The 18036-nt window shown below is 42.5% G+C and overlaps 1 protein-coding gene across 1 annotated transcript in view; it reads right to left on the reverse strand.

The window, feature by feature from the left end:
• igsf21a (immunoglobin superfamily, member 21a) overlaps positions 1–18036 on the reverse strand; it is a 398377-nt gene that overhangs the window by 46502 nt on the left and 333839 nt on the right. The window contains exon 6 of the mRNA XM_088339077.1: positions 5882–6362. Within this exon, the coding sequence (XP_088195203.1) occupies positions 5882–6362 (481 nt within the window). The remainder of the gene's footprint in view (positions 1–5881; positions 6363–18036) is intronic.

The raw sequence follows: 18036 nt of genomic DNA on the forward strand, positions 1-18036 counted from the left end.
ACATGAACGTGTAAAAATAAAAACATCAGGTCGTTTACAAGTCATTTAGAACCCGGGTCCCCACAACAAGTGGTGAGCGGTTCATTGGAAAGGGGGCTCCGTTCCAACACCCTAATGTTGGGCTCCGTTCCAACACCCTGAATGTTTACTGAATGTTTAACGTAAACTTAAAGCTAACCCAGGCTAATCGTACGTTCGCGTTATCGTAATCTTCCATACGAAAGATGACGAAAACATGAATGAGTAAAAATAAAAAAAAAAGGATGAAGAAAAGAATTATGAGTGGGCTTTCTTATCTTTATGGTGGTCAGCAGAAGGCGCAGGCAAGACACTCGCACACCTCCTTCATATTTTGCTATTATTTCTTTCTTAAATGCAATAGTTGTACGCACTACTTTTCTTTTTTCGCCTGTAGCAACTTTGCTGCTCGCACTGACTTTCTTTGGAGGCATGATAAGGGGCTAAAACACCCGTACGCCGCTCAGCATCGCACCCTAGTGTACGCACTCAGGCATTACCCGCGTTCGAACTCCGATTTTTTGACCGAACAGCGAAGCAAAAATTTTTCAAAATTTTTGGTCGGACTCCGATTTGTTTGAACTGAGAGGCGTTCAAAAATCGCGGTTCCACTGTAATATGACTGTTACTTTCAGATCCAGGAAGATATTATTAATATTATAACATTCATTGTTGAAATAATATCTTTCCTTGTAGAAATATGTAGACAACAGGTAACATCTGACATTGGTCCTGTTTGACTTAAGTCAACTCGTTTTTGTGACATGTCCTGCACGGTTGTCATGGCGCCCAGCTGGCCCCGCCCCTTGACACCGGCTGAGACACATTGGACTGTTTGCTTTTGGATTATTTTAACGCTCCTTTTGGGACTGCCTGTTGCCAGACCATTGCTTTCCTTTGTTGAAGACCTGTTCATGCCTGTTTGATCTGAGTAATGCCTAGATTGTAATTATACCTGCCTTCTAACCTGCTTTGTTTTGTTTCTGGTCCGTTTGTGTGTTGGACAACTTTTATTTCTCAATTAAAGTCACAGATCGTCTACGCAAATGAGTTCCGACTTCCTGCTTCCCGGCCCGTTTCCTGACACTTTGTGACCACGGCCGGTATATGCACATTTTTTCCTGACGATTCTTATTTTTCTCATTTAGTGTTTGGCAACCCATCCTGTAGCAGCCTGACAATACATATGACCATTTTGGTAGCCATATGGCACAGCAATCTACCACTAAACTAAGAATGATAAGTAACATGCTTAGAGACAGTTTCGTCAAGCGTGCAAGCCCGTGAAACATATGAAGAATATCTTGCCAGTTTTATTGAAAAATTGGTCTGCTTCTAGATATAATTGCTCTATTATTCATCACAGTATTATTATGAAAGAAAATTGCCTCCCCAACTCGCTCATTCACGCAAGGATAAATTGGACCAGCCAATTCACCTAACATTCATGTTTTTGGAATGTGGGGGGAAACCGGAGTGCCCGGAGGAAACCCACGCAAGCACGCGAGAACATGCAAACTCCACACAGTAAGGTTCGATCTCATGACCTCAGAACTATGCCGCGGACGCGCTAACCACTCATCCACCTTACCGCCCTTATTATCAATTATTGTTTTATTAAAGTTGTTGTTAGATTAAAAATGTTTGAGCAAATTTGTTTGCAGCTACAGTGGAACCTCGGTTTTCGAACGCCTCTCAGTTTGAAGAAATGGGAGTCCGACCAAAAATTTCGAGAAATTCTTGCTTCGCTGTTCGGTCAAAAAATCGGAGTTCAAACGTCGGTAATGCGTGAGTGCGTACGCTAGGGTGTTATGCTGAGCGGCGTACGGGTGTTTTAGCCCCTTATTATGCCTCCGAAGAAAGTCAGTGCAAGCAGCAAAATTGCTACAGGCGAAAAAAGAAAAGTAGTGCGTACAACTATTGCATTTAAGAAAGAAATGAGAGCAAAATATGAAGGAGGTGTGCGAGTGTCTGATCTTGCTTGGGAATACAGCATGGCTAAATCTACGATCAGTACGATACTAAAGAATAAGGAGGCTGTGAAATCTAGTGATGTGGCTAAGGGAGTGAGTGCTATAAGCAAGCAACGGCCGCAAGTTTTGGAAGAGGTTGAAAAACTTGATGATTTTCCTCTCCCCACCATCCACCTGCGCCTTCTGCTGACGACCACAAAGGTAAGAAATCCTATTCATAATTATTTTCTTTATCCTTTTTTTTATTTTTACACGTTCATGTTAGCGTAATCTTTCGTACAGAAGGCGAGGAAAGCGAGCTCTGTTGTGGGCACAGAGCTGGACAGCCTGACAACAGTAGCTGAGAGACGGGCACTGAAAAAGCTGCGGTCAATCATGGACAATTCATCGCATCCACTACACAGCATTATATCGAGACAGAAGAGCAGCTTCAGCGACAGACTGCTGTCACAGTCTTGTACCACGGACAGACTGAAGAGATATTTTCTTCCTCATGCCATGAGGCTTTTTAACTCCACCCGGCGGAGTAAAGGCCCACATTAAACCACACCCCCTACTTTGCATATTACTGAATTTTATCGCAATATGTATTCTGTGTAGCACTATCTAGATACTCTATACAACACGCTACAGTGGGTATTAGCACGTCACATTGGGTATTTGTATATTGTATTCTTTTTGCTTTATTATTGTATTGTTCTCAGCGCAGGGATGCTGCTGGAAATGTGAATTTCCCTGCGGGGATGAATAAAGTATCTATCTATCTATCTATCTATCTATCTTACGATAACGCGAACGTACGATTAGCCTGGGTTAGCTTTACGCTAAACATTCAAGGTAAACATTCAGGGTGTTGGAACGGATTAAAACGATTTACATTATTTTAAATGGGAAAAATGATTTCGGTGATTGAACGAATCAGTATTCGAACGGATTAGGGTCGAGAACCGAGGATCTACTGTATATCATCAAAAGTTTTTTTAAAATGAAAGTATATTAAAGTCTTCGAATGAATTACTTTGCAAACCGCGCCGGGCTCATTTCTGCCAAGGCCCGCTGTCAATAAGGAGCGATTCACTGTCAACAACAGAACAGAGCTTCCCCCCTGCACTAATTGAGACTCTATAGAAAGATCCTAATTAGCCAGATATGGAAGTGTGCGGTCTGGCAAGAAATCTTCTTGGCGCGCAAAAAATACGCGCATGGCTTAAAAGCAATAATGAAGCCGAGAGTGATGCACAAGAGCAGGCAGGTGTTACCTCCAGCGACAGCTCGATGGAAAAAACACATGCAGCGCTGTGTTATATTATTGATTTGGAAGCAAACACAGCCACCCATGAAAAGGTTTCCTTATTGCAAGGTACTTTGGATATGATGTTTTCTTTTTATTGCTAAAGACAGGCATTTATGAAAGTATGCATTGATGTATTGCCTTTAAAGTCTCATCTCATTTCATTAACTGCACCGCTTATCCTCAGTAGGGTCGCGGGGGTGCTGGAGCCCATCCCAACAATCATCGGGCAGTGGGCAGGGGACACCCTGAACTGGTTGCCAGCCAATCGCAGGGCACACAGGGACAGACAGCTCATACACACCTAGGGACAATTTGGACCGGCCAATTCACCTGAAATGCATGTCTTTGGAAGGAGGTGGGAGGAAACCAGAGTGCCCGGAGGAAACCCACGCAAGCACAGGGAGAACATACAAACTCCGCACAGGAAGTCCGGTACTTGGATTTGAACCCACACAGGAGGTTCCCAAGACCTTAGAACTGTGCCGCACACGTGCTAACCACTGCGCCGCCGTGCTGCCCTGCCTTTAAAGTGTTAATTCGAAAAGCTGGGAGCCATATTTGATCTGACTTTTGGGTTAAAAAACAAAGGAGGTTTTTTTTTTGTTTCATTAGATTTGAAATGAAATGAAATGAAATGATCTGCATTTCTATAGCGCTTTTCAAGTCAAGACTTCCCAAAGCGCTTTACAATGTGCTCCACATTTCCCAATAGCTGCCTTGTATTGCAGCCATGTAAGGCGCTAACCTGCGTATTGGGGGTATTAGGGGTTCAGTGTCTTATCCAAGGACATTTCAACATGTAACACGGAGGAGCCAGGATTCGAAATGCGATCTCTTGATCCCAAGACGAGCGCTCTACCTCCTGAGCCACTGCCGCCCCATTTATCGATCTATCCATTACACCACAATTATTATCTTATTATCTTATAATAATAATAATAATAATAATAAAAATAATAATAATGATGATGATGTCTAGCATTAAAAGTTTGCAGCTGGTTCAGAATGCGGCAGCTAGACTTTTGACTAAGACCAAAAAGTTTGAGCATATTACTCCTGTATTGGCCAACTTGCACTGGCTCCCAGTCCACTTAAGATGTGACTTTAAGGTTCTCTTATTAACATTGGTGTTTGCATGGGCTTGCACCCTCTTATCTCACTGATTTGATTTCCCCCTATGTTCCTGCACGGAGTCTGCGCTCGGAAAATGCCGGTCTACTTGTGACTCCGAGAGCCAAGAAGTCTGCAGGCTCGAGAGCGTTCTCCATCCGTGCCCCGGTGTTATGGAACGCCCCGCCCCCGGAGATAAGATCTGCAACCTCAACGGAAGTTTTTAAATCGAGGCTTAAGACACACTTCTATTCCAAAGCTTATGATTGATGCCCACCTCATATTTTGTATTGTCCCGTCTTTTTCCAACTGCCTGACTGGTGGTGATACAATGGAGTAGGACGATTTGAGATAAGTCAGTGGATCAGCGTTTGACCTGAAGCATGCGAACGCCTGTATGGACCAGCTGGGAGAGGTGGGATGCTGTGTCGTGGCCGTTATAGACTTTCTGGACTAGTTTACAGGCTGGTGGCGTCGCTGCTGTCATGCTTTTTCCGGACATCTTCAACATCTTAAAATGTAAAAAGATAGAAACTATAGGAGTGGAAGGAAGGGAGATGGAAGGATGGCAAAGGTGCAAGAAATGGATGGAAGGAAGGGAGGGTTGGAAATAGGATAGAAGAAAGGTATGTAGGTAGAGATGGACTGAATAAAAATACTGAGGTAGGGATTGGAGGAAGGAAGGGAGGCTGGTAGGGACAAGAGGAAGAGATAGGAATAAAGGAAGAGATGAGAGGAAGAAAGGGGGGATAAAAGGAAACAAGGAAAAGAAGGAGGGTTTGACAGAAGGAATAGAGAAAGATGGTCGTATGGATGTAGGGAAAATAGGGGGGAGACAGGAATGAGGAATGGAGGCAGGTATGGAAGGACGAAAAGGAAGGAAGATTGGAAGGAAAGAAGGGGCGGCATTAGCTCAGGAGGTAGAGTGCGCGTCTTGGGATCCTCCGTGTTACATGTGGAAGTGTCCTTGGGTAAGACACTGAACCCCTACTGCCCCCAATATGCAGGTTGGCGCCTTGCATGGCTGCACGGCCGCTATTGGTGTGTGAGTGTGCGTGAAGGGGTAAATGTGAAGATAATTGTAAAGCCCTTTGGGAAGTCTTCACTGACCTGAAAAGCCCTATATAAATGCAAATCATTTAATTTTATTTCAAGAAATTAAGGAAGGAAGCCAGCTCGGTGGCCTTGGGGCTAGGGCGCCCGCCCCGAGACTGGGAGGTTGCTGGTTCAAGCCTCGGCCGAGTCATACCTAAGACTTAAACATTGGTACCCGTTGCCTCCCTGGGTTGGAATTGGAGGGTTTGGTCACCTAATGACTCCCAACACCTCAGTTGGGTTGAGCGAGGGGGCTGGGAATCCCCTCCTCTGAATCAATCTCCCAAAAGGAGTCAGAAATGACTCTAGCCACCTCCCACTAGGGGGATATGGCTGTGGTATATATATATACTGTATATAAGGAAGGAAGGAAAAAGAATAAGTGTCCTACCCAATGTGACCTCAGTCTGCATTGGCATGGAAAGCGCCGGATGTTTGACCTCGCAGCTGAACAGAGCGTCATTATCCAGTTGCGGGTTGAGGGTCCACGTGAGTCGGGCCTGCACCAGCACCGAGCCGTCGCTTTGCGGGATATGCGTGTGGCTGAAGTAGTAGAGGGGATCCGTGCTGTGGACCCAGCGAGGGAACTCCCGACTCACCACCGTCTCGGGGATGACCTCGGTGGCGGGACTTGGTTCCGAAGCCTGCAGGCCCTGGGTGTGGACACGCTGAGGGCGGTCCGTGATCAAGCGGGCCGCGGGACTTTCGGGGTCCAGCAGGGACAGAGAGCGCTGCAGCTTGGTCTCATCCAAGTCTCGGCTTATGAGCGGCCTGGCTCGTTGGAAACCTGCTGAAGCGCCGGCCTGCTCACCGGATGATGGCTGAATGTAGGAGATCACCTCGATCAGCTCGCCATCCCTCTTAAAGTACACCTTGGGCAAAAGAGAAAAAATAAGTCAGCGATAACTTTGTTAAAATCAGGGTTGGGTAGAGTTTCTTCAACTGTCGATGTTGCATGTCGCCTGTAACAGCACGTTTCTGAAAACTATCTTAAGTAAAAAACATTCGAGGAAAATATTTTCTGGTTGATAAATGATAGTCAGCAAAAACATCTACAGAGGGTGGTTTGCTTTGTCTCGCGGGCCTGATTAAATATGCACCTGATTTGGCCCGCGGGCCATAAGTTTAAGATAGCCCAGTGTCTGAAATAACGTCTGCGCCCGGGGGCCAAACAACTTTTTTGAGAAAAATCTCTTTTTTTTTTTTTTAAATCAAATGTTTGCTTTATTCCCTTTCTGAAATCTTCGTTCGGTTTGGAAATTTCAGAATTTCGTTTTTTTGGGCAATTTGCATACTCGGCAGCAAATCAGAAGCCTGCATCGAATAACTTCGTGCTTCCCGACTCTCCGGAGCATAAAACGGTCGTGCATTTGCGTATCATTTTCCAAAGTAGCGCACAGAGAACACAAAAACATCAGCCCCAGAAGAAATATTCAAAAGAAGCTAACAAAATTGATGACGCTACAAAACGTAAACGTGCAATAAAGCATCGTGGAAGAGGAGTTCACGTGGCTTGTAGCAGACAACGCAACGCAAACATTGCATTAATAAAGATGGGTAACTCCAGGTCAGGGTTGGGTAGGGTTACTTTAACTTGATTACTTTCAATTACTTTTGGATTAATCTAATACCAAATATGCTAATAAAAGACAAAAGGGAAATAAATATGAATACAACGACTACATTTTGTGCAGGCTTTGGGAGTAACGGAACACATGGAACAGCAAAAATGATGTTTGGCAAGCTGTTTGGATTTATTTTCATTTTGTTTCCGTCGCATTTTATGTTAGTTTTGCCAGTGATCAAAGCCAGGAGAGAAAGCTTACTACGTGTTGTGGGTCATCATTTTATTCCTATTTAGTTTCTTTTGTCTTGTATTAGCATATTTGGTATTGGAGTAATCCAAAACTCATTGAAAGTAATCAAGTTAAAGTAACCCCACCCAACCCTGGCTAAAAGAAACAAATGAAGACGCGACGAGCAAGGACGGACGGGAGCTTTTAAGACTCGTTTTTAGTCAGGGGCTACATGGTAGGAAAAAAATAAAACCTGTCACAGGGGTAACTCCAGTAAAATAATAGCATACAATAGTGTGCCTTAGCTGTAGAGCTGGACATCTTTTGGAGGCTCACAAATGAATTATGATTATGCAGTGTTCTGGTTTGTCCGCGTCCCTGCGTCCTAGACGCATCATTTTTGCTGGGGACACATCGTGTCAAATCAACGTGCGTCCCCGGGACGCAACTTTTTCGACACAAAATTGTCATTATTACCCGATCCTTTTTTTTAACAAAAAATCACCGCACTCCAAACTTTTCGTCAGGCAGATCCGCCATTGAGATAAAAGAGTGGATGCCACTTAATTTCTTGCGTCTTAACTCCGGAAAGACCGAAATGTTAGTTATTGGTCCATCTAAATGCCGTGACTTATTCTCAAAAACTGCTGTGAACATTGACAATTGTCACATCACACAGAGTGACTCAGTTAAAAATGTAGGTGTCATATTTGACCCCGATCTGTCCTTTCAAACACATGTGAAGAAAATTACTAGAACCGCTTTCTTCCATCTTCGCCACATTGCTAAAATTCGTCCTACAGTGTCTCAGTCGGATGCGGGGATTATAATTCACGCGTTTGTTATTACTGTAATGCACTACTCTCCGGTCTCCCGAAGTCCAGAATCAAGAGTCTTCAGCTGGTACAAAATGCTGCAGCCAGGCTTTTAACTAGACAAAAAAGTCCGATTATATCACGCCGATTTTGGCTAACCTGTTAGCCTAAGATTTGATTTCAAGGTTCTCTTAGGATTATACAAAATCATACATGGACTTGCTCCCTCATATCTTTCAGATCTGATTTCCCCCTATGTTCCGGTCTGGAGCCTTTGCTCTAAAAAAAGGCTGGTCTACTAATGATCCCAAGAGCCAAGAAGAAATCCACAGGTTGGAGAGCATTCTCGATCTGAGGCCCAGTCCTGTAAAACGCTCTGCCTTTTGAGATTGGATCTGCAACCTCAGTGGAAATGTTTAAATCTAAGCTTAAAACACACTTCTACTCTATAGCATATGAATAACCTTTACTTTTTGTGGACAATATCTGTGTATTATTTGTAATTGCAACATCCTTTGCTGTCTAGTAATCCTGAAAGGGGGATGCCACATGAGCAGTCCCTTCTCAAGGTTTCTTCATTTTCCTCATGTTGAGGTTTTTGAGTTTTTCCTTGCCCTCATGTTGGTTTCAGATCAGGGGATGGTGTAATAGTCTGACATAATAGTCTGTGCAATAACCTGTGCAGCCCTTTGAGACTCTTGTGTGCGGCAGTAGCTCAGGAGGTAGAGCGCTCGTCCTGGGATGAAGGGATCCCAGTTCGAATCCCGGCCCGTCCGTGTTACATGTCGAAGTGTCCTTGGGTAAGACACTCAACCCCTAATACCTGCAATAAGCAGGTTAGCGCCTTACATGGCTGCAAGGCCGCTATTGGGAAATGTGAAGCACATTGTAAAGCGCTTTGGGAAGTCATTGACATTTCATTAAGGGCTATACATATAAAAATGACTTGACTTGACTTTTAGAAATCTGCCACCCAGTTTTGTTACTGGTGTGTATTTGTGTTTTCAAACGGATAAGACTATCTTTTGTATTCATTAAAGCAATTATCCTTAAAACTTAACGATACATATTTTTTTCTGAAGAGACTTCCACCCAATAAGCTCTGAGTTGCTTCTTTAAAATGTTCACCAGGATAAGTATTTGCAAAAGTGTTACAATTCCAAGAAATCGTGTTGCTGGGGCTTTAATTACAACTTGGATCACGGACTGAGGAAAAGACGCCAGCCGCTCCAAACAACACCAGGCTTGTCTGGAACTATTTGGATGTTCGTCAAATGGAGAGAAAATTCATCAAAACACTAAACTGCGTGAAAGGATAGAAAACACAATTCGTTTGAGAGCAGGCTGGAGAAAATTCCGTTGTGGTTGGCAGTTACTCGTTCTAAACCAGGGGTGTCAAACTCATTTGAACTCGGGGGCCACACCATAGAACAAACATTCTGTCGGGGGCCGGACTAGTAGATTCAAGAGAAAGAAAAAGAGAGAGAAAGAATTAAGAGAAGAGGGAGGGAAAAGGAGAGAAGGCGGGACAAAGAAGGAGAGAGAGGGAGAGAGCGGGAGAACCAAAAGAGATAAAAAGAAAAGTCGTGAGAGAGGGGTAAAGAAAGGGAGCGGAAGAAATAAATCCAAAGAGAAATAAAAAGACAGAAGGAGAGAAAAGAAAGCGAGAAGGGTAGGAAGAGAGAAAGAGAAAAGAGAGAAAGGTAGTAAGAGGAAAATAAGTTAAAAAGACACAGAGAAAGAAAGAGACAGAGAACCACAAAGGAAGAGAAAAAGAGAGACACAGAGAGTGAAAGAGAAAGAGTGGAAGAAAAGGGGTGGAAAAGAAAGAGAGAGAGAGAGAGAGAGAGAGAGAGAGAGAGAGAGAGAGAGAGAGAGAGAGAGAGAGAGAGAGAGAGAGAGAGATACAAGTACAGTGTCTTTGTTCGAGGCACCTGGCTTTGGCAACATCAATTTGACATATTTCAACCTGCAGCTTGTTTTTCTCTTGCGCTTCTCTGAGTGTTGTCTCACTTCCCTTTTTCCTGTTCTCTCTTTTCTCTTTCTCTCTTCATACCCTTCGCACTTTCTTTTCTCTTTTCTCTCCTTCTGTCTTTCTATTTTTCTTTGGATTTCTTTCTTCCTCTCCTTTCCTTTTCCCCCTCTCTCACGACTTTTTATGTTTTGTTTCTCACGCTCTCTCCCTCTCTCTCTTTTTCTTACTTTGTCCCGCCCTCTCTACTTTTCCCTCCCCCTTTCTCTTATTTCTTTCTCTCTGTTTTTCTTTCTCTTTAATCTACTAGTCCGGCCCCTGAAAGAATGTTTGTTCTATCCTGTGGCCCCCGAGTTCAAATGAGTTTGACACCCCTGCCCTAGGCTATTAATCTGGCATACCGATTGGTCAAATCAGCACCAAGGACAGCAACATAACATACACGCTGGTCATCCGAACTCAAAGGTATATATAATGACTCCAAACATCAATGCTTGAAAACTAAAGAAGCACAATAAATTGAAGGTGAAACATCTTCAAGATATCCAAGAGCATTCAACCTCAGATCTACCACAGCATGCTGACAGTCATACGTACCTGTCAAACTTAAGTGACTAAAATATATAAAAGTCACGCTAAAAATATGTTTTCCCCCAGAAAACATCTTTTGTTATTGTTGGAGAGGTTAATAAGTGTGTAAAGAAATAGGTAACTTTCAAAAAATAGATGCTTAAACATCTGCAAGAAAAACTGTTCACCACGTATTAAATCAGGGTTGGGTAGGGCTACTTTAACTGGATTACTTTCAATTACTTTCGGATGACTCCAATACCAAATATGCTTATAAAAGACGAAAGAAAGTAAATAGGAATAAAATGATGACTCACAACACGTGGTAAGGTTTCTCTCCTGGCTTTGATCCCTTTGATCTCCGGCAAAACTAACATACCATAGTCATAGACAGAAACAAAATGAAAATACATTTAGTTTCTTTTGTCTTTTATGAGCATATTTGGTATTGGAGTCATCCAAAAATCATTGAAAGTAATCCAGTTTAAGTAACCCTACCCAACCCTGCGCATTATATACAAAATGAATTAACATGTTTGTTTCACCAGTCTATGCAATTGTATCACTATTGTACCGAAATGCAGCACTTATTATCAGGGTTGGGTAGGGTTACTTTAACTTGATTACTTTCAATGACTTTTGGATTACTCTAATACCAAATATGCTAATAAAAAACAAAAGAAACTAAATCAAATTACACAATTTTATGCAGGCTTGGGGAGTAACGGAACACATGGAACGGCAAAAAATGATGTTGGCAATCTGTTTGGATTTATTTTAATTTTGTTTAAGTCACATTTTTTGTTCGTTTTGCCGGAGATCAAAGAGTTCAAAGCCAGGAGAACCGGCTTTTTTGGCTCAACTTATTAAAAAGAGCGGCTCACTTGCTTCGATGGTTGATATTACGAATTATGTTGTATAAAGAAGTTAAGAAAAAAAGGAAGTATAAAAGGAGAAAATAAAAAAAAGACAGGTTTGTGGTTATCCCTTTAGTTCAGTATATTACCCACAATAATTTGATGCAGAAATGAATTCATAATTTGATGATTAAAACTGAATGAATAAATAGATTTATATTGTATATTTGTCGCCGGTTTACGATTTCAACATCGATAACACTTAATTTTGGGGAGCCATAGATCTCTGTTGGGACCCATAGATTTTTCAGCATGCGAGTCCCCGGGACCCATCACTTTTCACAGCTCAAATGAACACTGGGGAATGTTGCATGCATGTTTCCACCAAGAACTCTAATTTCATAGAAAACTTAGTTTTCAATTTCTGTTTGCACCTTCTGACTCTTAAAAACTTTTCTATTCTGCATTGCTTTTAATGTTAATTGCAAAAAAATTCTTCACATCTGTTTTTTGACCATGACCGACCGATCAAATTAATGTCACCGGTGTATCTTAAGGAAAATGAAATACTTTCATTGACAATCTCCAGTCAATCGTCTTCCTAAAAATGAAACCTGAATCGACATTTAAATTATTTTTAAAGCTAAAATAGTTCTGGTCTGAGCTATATTTTCACCCGATGCATTCTAGTATCCCCTTAGCAAATGAATGTATATGTCCGTTAAGTACCGTGAATTCCGGACTATAGAGCGCACGTGATTATAAGCCGCACCCACCACATTTTAAGAGGTGAACCGATTTTGTACTTACACAAGCCGCACCTGTATATAAGCCGCACGCGCCCACATTTAAACATGTAACACAAACACAAAATTAACCCAAACCCGACTTCAAGTCCCGCGATTGAAACTATATGTCCTTCATTAAAGTCCATAGTCCAAAAATTACAGCCGGAAAATGAACGGAAAATGATACTGGTACTTAAGGTTTGATGCAGACCTGCATAGTTCGGGTCCCGTTGAAAGTAATCCAAGGAAAAAAGTGTATATTTCCAAAGGTAAGGGTGGGAAAAATATATCAGATGAACACATTTACTCACGCAACTCCTTTTACTTTAACTTACTTTTTACCCCCTCTTCTTTCCTTGTCTGTCCCTCACCTTTAGCGGTCCCCACTTAAACTCGGCACCCCGCGTTTGTTTCGCTCCCCATTTTTCATTCACACGTGCAAAACATATCAGAATAGGTGTCTAAAATAATAGAAATAAATAGATCACAAAAAAATACAGTTGCAAATATATATTATACATGGGTTACTCATATTTACAAAGAAAGACGGTACAACGAGAGAGTTTTCAAAGCTTTAATAATAATATAGCTTTGACTGGGCAGTTAACGGTAGCAACACTCGAGCGCCGCTGGCGGCCGTTAGAAAAATTACATAAATTGGCCGCATCACTGAATAAGCCGCAGGCTTGAAAGTTTGGGAAAAAAAGTAGCGGCTTATAGTCCGGAATTCACGGTATATTTTTGTCAGAACATGACGGCGTATTCTGTTTGGAAAGCTTTTGCACAACCCTAATGCATCCTTTTTTTATTGTACAGTATAGCAAGGCTGCTTGGCTTTTGCTTGCTTTGCAGAGGCTAAAATCACTTAGTATGTATACAAAGCAAACCTTACACTTGCTATCTATGTACAAAAAGATCTGCTGGCAATTTCTTTCATCTTTCAAATGGTGACCTATTCATGCACATCTCCGCTTTTAAGTCTTCAAAACATGTGCAAACACTGACCTGATTTGGAAACCTACATGAGACAATTCTTCATTAGTTACAACATATTCTACATATATCTATTCCAAAGCTTATGATTGATGCCCACCTCATATTCTGTATTGTCCTGTCTTTTTCCGACTGCCTGCCTGGTGGTGATATACAAAGGAGAAGGACGATTTGAGATGAGTCAGCGGACCGGCGTTTGACCTGAAGCATGTAAACGCCTGCATGGACCGGCTGGCCGAGATGGGAAGCTGCGTCGTGGCCGTTATAGGCTTTCTGGACTAGTTTATAGACTGGGGGCTCCGCTGCTGTCATGCACTTTCCGGGGAAATTTTTCACATGTTATCTAGTGTTTACGATGTTTGTGTACTGTAATGCTAAACGTAATTCACCCTGGTCATCCTGGAAGGGGGATACCACTTGTGAGGTCCCTTCTCAAGGTTTCTCTTTTTCCTCACGCTGAGGTTTTGAGTTGTTCCTTGCCCGCATGTTGATTTAAGATCAGGTCATTGTGTCATTGTAATCCTGTGCAGTCCTTTGAGACATTTTTGTGATTAAGGGCGTCATAAATACATTTGACTTGACTTGACTCGACATAATTGCGTTTCTATTAACGCCTCCCTCCCCCTAAAATAAAAGAAAAACTATACAGGGAAAAAAAACATGGTCCAGAAACTAGTTCAGACCATTGAACAACTAAATGCAAATGTGACAGTGGTACCATTGGAGAGTGGTTTCAAACCACAGTTGGTGTGGTCTTCTTGGAGAGAATCATGTCCAAAGCTCTGGAGCAACATGAAGGTATATTCAGTATTGGAGTACACAAAATCACTAATTTCCTTTTACTGATGATATTGCCGGATTGGCAGGAGACGAACAGGAACTCAGAGATCCGGTCAATCGCCTGGGCAAAGCATCAACTCAGCATGGGATTGAAATCGGCACATAGAAATCAAAGGTCATGACCAACGATCCTCAATGTAGCACTACAAACATCTCCATCATCATCCTCATGAATATCTTGGAGCTGTCATATCAGAAACGGGTTCAGAACCAGAAACCATGGCCATAATAGCTCAAACAACAGCCACACTAACCAGACTTAAACCCATCTGGAGGGACAAGAACATAGCAATGAAATCAAAGATCAGACTCCAGCAAGCGCTGGTTACTTCCATCATCCTCTACGCTTGCGAGAAACGGACTCTCAAAGTAAAACTGGAAAAAAAATTCAGGCCATGGAGATGCAATGCTACAGGAAACTATGCATCAGCTTTTTAGCCCATGTGACAAACAAAATGGTCCTCAACACCATTAGAGGTGACAGTGGACCAGGGTTGGGTAGGGTTACTTTAACTGGATTACTTTCAATTACTTTTGGATTACGCCAATACCAAATATGCTAATAAAAGACAAAAGAAACTAAATATGAATAAAATGACTCCATTTTGTGCAGGCTTAGGGGAGTAACAGAATACATGGAACGGCAAAAATGATGCTAGCAAGCTCTCATCTCTCTCTCTCTCTCATTAGCTACACCGCTTATCCTCAGTAGGGTCGCGGGGGTGCTGGAGCCCATCCCTGATTGCCAGCCAATCGCAGGGCACACAGGGACAGACAACTCACTGGCTCTTTCACACCTAGGGACAATTTGGACCGGCCAATTCACCTGAAATGCATGTCTTTGGAATGTGGGAGAAAACCGGAGTGCGGGGAGAACATACAAACTCCACACAGGAAGTCTGGAGCTGGATTTGAACCCACGCAGGAGGTTCCCAAGACATGAACTGTGCCGCACATGCCAGGAGAGGAAGCTTACCACGTGTTGTGAGTCATCATTTTATTCCTATTTAGTTTATTTTGTCTTTTATTAGCATATTTGGTATTGGAGTCATCCAAAAGTAATTGAAAGTAATCCAGTTAAAGTAACCCTACCCAACCCTGCTCACTGTATAGTTACCCTTGTGTGTTTTGCTGTGTCTCACAGGAAACCCATCTCTTAAAAATAGTAATATGATATACACAATTTGTGGTTGCAAACATTTTTGGGGCGTTTTGTTTTTGTTTTCGGCCCTAGGCTTTTAGGATTGATGCTATTAAGGTTGGAACTAAGCGTCTCATCCTGCCCAAAAAAGTGAGCTTTGTTGTTTTTTTCCATTTTCAGCAGAGAATTAATGATTTGTGTCTGGTTGTTTGCAGCCCGCCTTTCTTTTTGTTTGGCTCGAAGCGAATTTCACGGCGAAAGGCGAAAAATCACACGAGGGGCACGACGACTTTGGTGTGCTACTGCGGGGAATGTCGTGTTTGTTTTTGACACGTATCACGGTGAGCGACATCCTCTGGCAGCTTCATAATCACTTGAGGAAAATTAATCAGTGTTTGCTTTCCTTTTTGAAGACGCTTCACTTTCATTTCTCGTTGCTAGCAACGCCTGTCAAACTGAGCTACATATTTGCAAAATTGCATTTTAACTGCCACAATGAATACAAATAAATTGTGTGGATTCAAAATAAACCCAGTAAGCTGCTTCGTAACATTGCTAAAATTCGTTCTATACTGTCTCAGTCGGATGCGGAAATTATAATTCATGCGCTTGTTACCTCCCGTCTCAATTACTGTAATGCACTACTCTCTGGTCTCCCGAAGTCAAGAATCAAGTCTCTTCAGCTGATACAAAATGCCGCAGCGAGGCTTTTAGATAGATAGATAGATAGATAGATAGATAGATAGATAGATAGATAGATAGATAGATAGATAGATAGATAGATAGATAGATAGATAGATAGATAGATAGATACTTTATTCATCCCCGAAGGGAAATTCACATTTCCAGCAGCATCCCTGCGCTGAGAACAGTACAATAATAAAGCCAAAAGAATACAATATACAAATACCCAGTGTGACGTGCAAATGCCCACTGTAGCGTGTTATATAGAGTAACTAAATAGTGCTACACAGAATACATATTGCTGTAAGATTCGGTAATATCCAATGTAGGTGGTGTGGTTTAATGTGGGCCTTTACTCTGCCGGGTGGAGTTAAAGAGCCTCATGGCATGAGGAAGAAAAGATCTCTTCAGTCTGTCCGTAGCACAAGACAGTGACAGCAGTCTGTTGCTGAAACTGCTCTTCTGTCTGGAGATAATGCTGTGTAGTGGATGCGATGGATTGTCCACGATTGACCGCAGCTTTTTCAGTGCTCGTCTCTCAGCTACTGTTGGACAAAAAAGTACGATCACATAACACCGATTTTGGCTAACCTGCATTGGCTCCCAGTTAGCCTTAGATGTGATTTCAAGGTTCTCTTAGTACATGGACTTGCTCCCTCATATCTTTCAGATCTGATTTGCCCCTATGTCCCGGTCCGAAGCCTACGTTCTGAGAGTGCCGGTCTTCTGGTGATACAAAGAGCAAAGAAGTGTTCCACAGGCTCGAGAGCGTTCTCCATCCGGGCACCGGTGTTGTGGAATGCTCTTCCCCCTGAGATCCGATCTGCAACCTCAGTGGAAATGTTTCAATCTAAGCTTAAAACTCACTTCTACTCACTTCTACAGCAGTTTTAGCATATGAATAACCTATACTGCTTATGTGTAATAACCTGTGAAGCCCTTTGAGACTCTTTGTGATTAAGGGCTGTATAAATAAAAATGACTTGACTTGACTCAGTATGAAAAAAAATTGTGTATTCCTAGTTTCTAAGCTGCTGATGTGCACACCTGAGTAAATTCATTTCTGTCGTGTCCAGCATGGTCGCCGTGGCAACCGGCTGGCCCCGCCCCCTGGACAACAGCTGAAGCAGATCGCCTAATTTGCGCGTTTGCTTCTTAAGGGGGGTTTGGGGTTTTGCGGGTGCTGGTTCATTTGCATTTTCTGTCTGCATTTCCCGTTCTGTTTTGCTCTGTCCTGTTTTGTTTGAGTCGGAAAAAACCTGTGTTTGCACGTTTTTAGTTAAAGCCTGTTTGTTCTGTCTTGTCCCTGAGTTTTGGATGACTTTTATTTTGCTAAATAAAAGTTTTGATCGTCAACGCAATTGAGTTCTCCCTTCCTGCCTCCTGCCTCTGTTCTGGTCCGGTCTCGTAACAATTTCACCAGTAGTGGCACTCGGTACCTTCAGGGTGGCTATCTTGAGTGTGAAAATATCAATGAGCGAAACAAGCAGGAGTGTCTCATAGCTTTTAAGTCATTGTTGCAGACGGTACGCTTGCATTCATGCCGTGTATCATGCACACAGTCCCTGGAATGCTATTTAAGCTCCCTTTGGGAAAAATGAGTCTTTACTAACGTGCCAATTCGCTTCCCTCCTACAGCAACGGCACAATTCTGGCAAGTGTCCTTCAGCTTAGCATAACAAGCATCAGGATCTATACATACTTTCGGTTCATTCCATTCACGAGGAGGCATTTTGCATATATGTGTGTGTGAATTTGTGGTGTGTGCGCGCTATTTTGTCATCTTGTCGGCGAGGTCATGTTTGCTGCAACAAAAGCGACATCATTAGCTTTCCAACCAGGTGGCACGTGCAACGACTTAAAGGCGTTTGCTTAAAAATGAGTGTTCGCTGTTGGTGGTGGTGTTTCCATGGTTACCGGTAACTCCGCTATTATTCTCAGATAGAGGCGTGCATGAATGACAGCCTTAACAAGATGTTTTTTTTTTCTATGGCGTTCTTCTTATGCACATCCAGTGTGAATAGTATACATTTTGCCAGTTTGATGATTCCTTTTGGACTTAATCCTGTTTCATGAGAGGCTGCACACCA

This window comes from Urocampus carinirostris, chromosome 6 (assembly GCF_059441175.1).
Source record: "Urocampus carinirostris isolate Australia breed hairy pipefish chromosome 6, RoL_Ucar_1.0, whole genome shotgun sequence".
Taxonomy (NCBI): Eukaryota; Metazoa; Chordata; class Actinopteri; order Syngnathiformes; family Syngnathidae; genus Urocampus; species Urocampus carinirostris.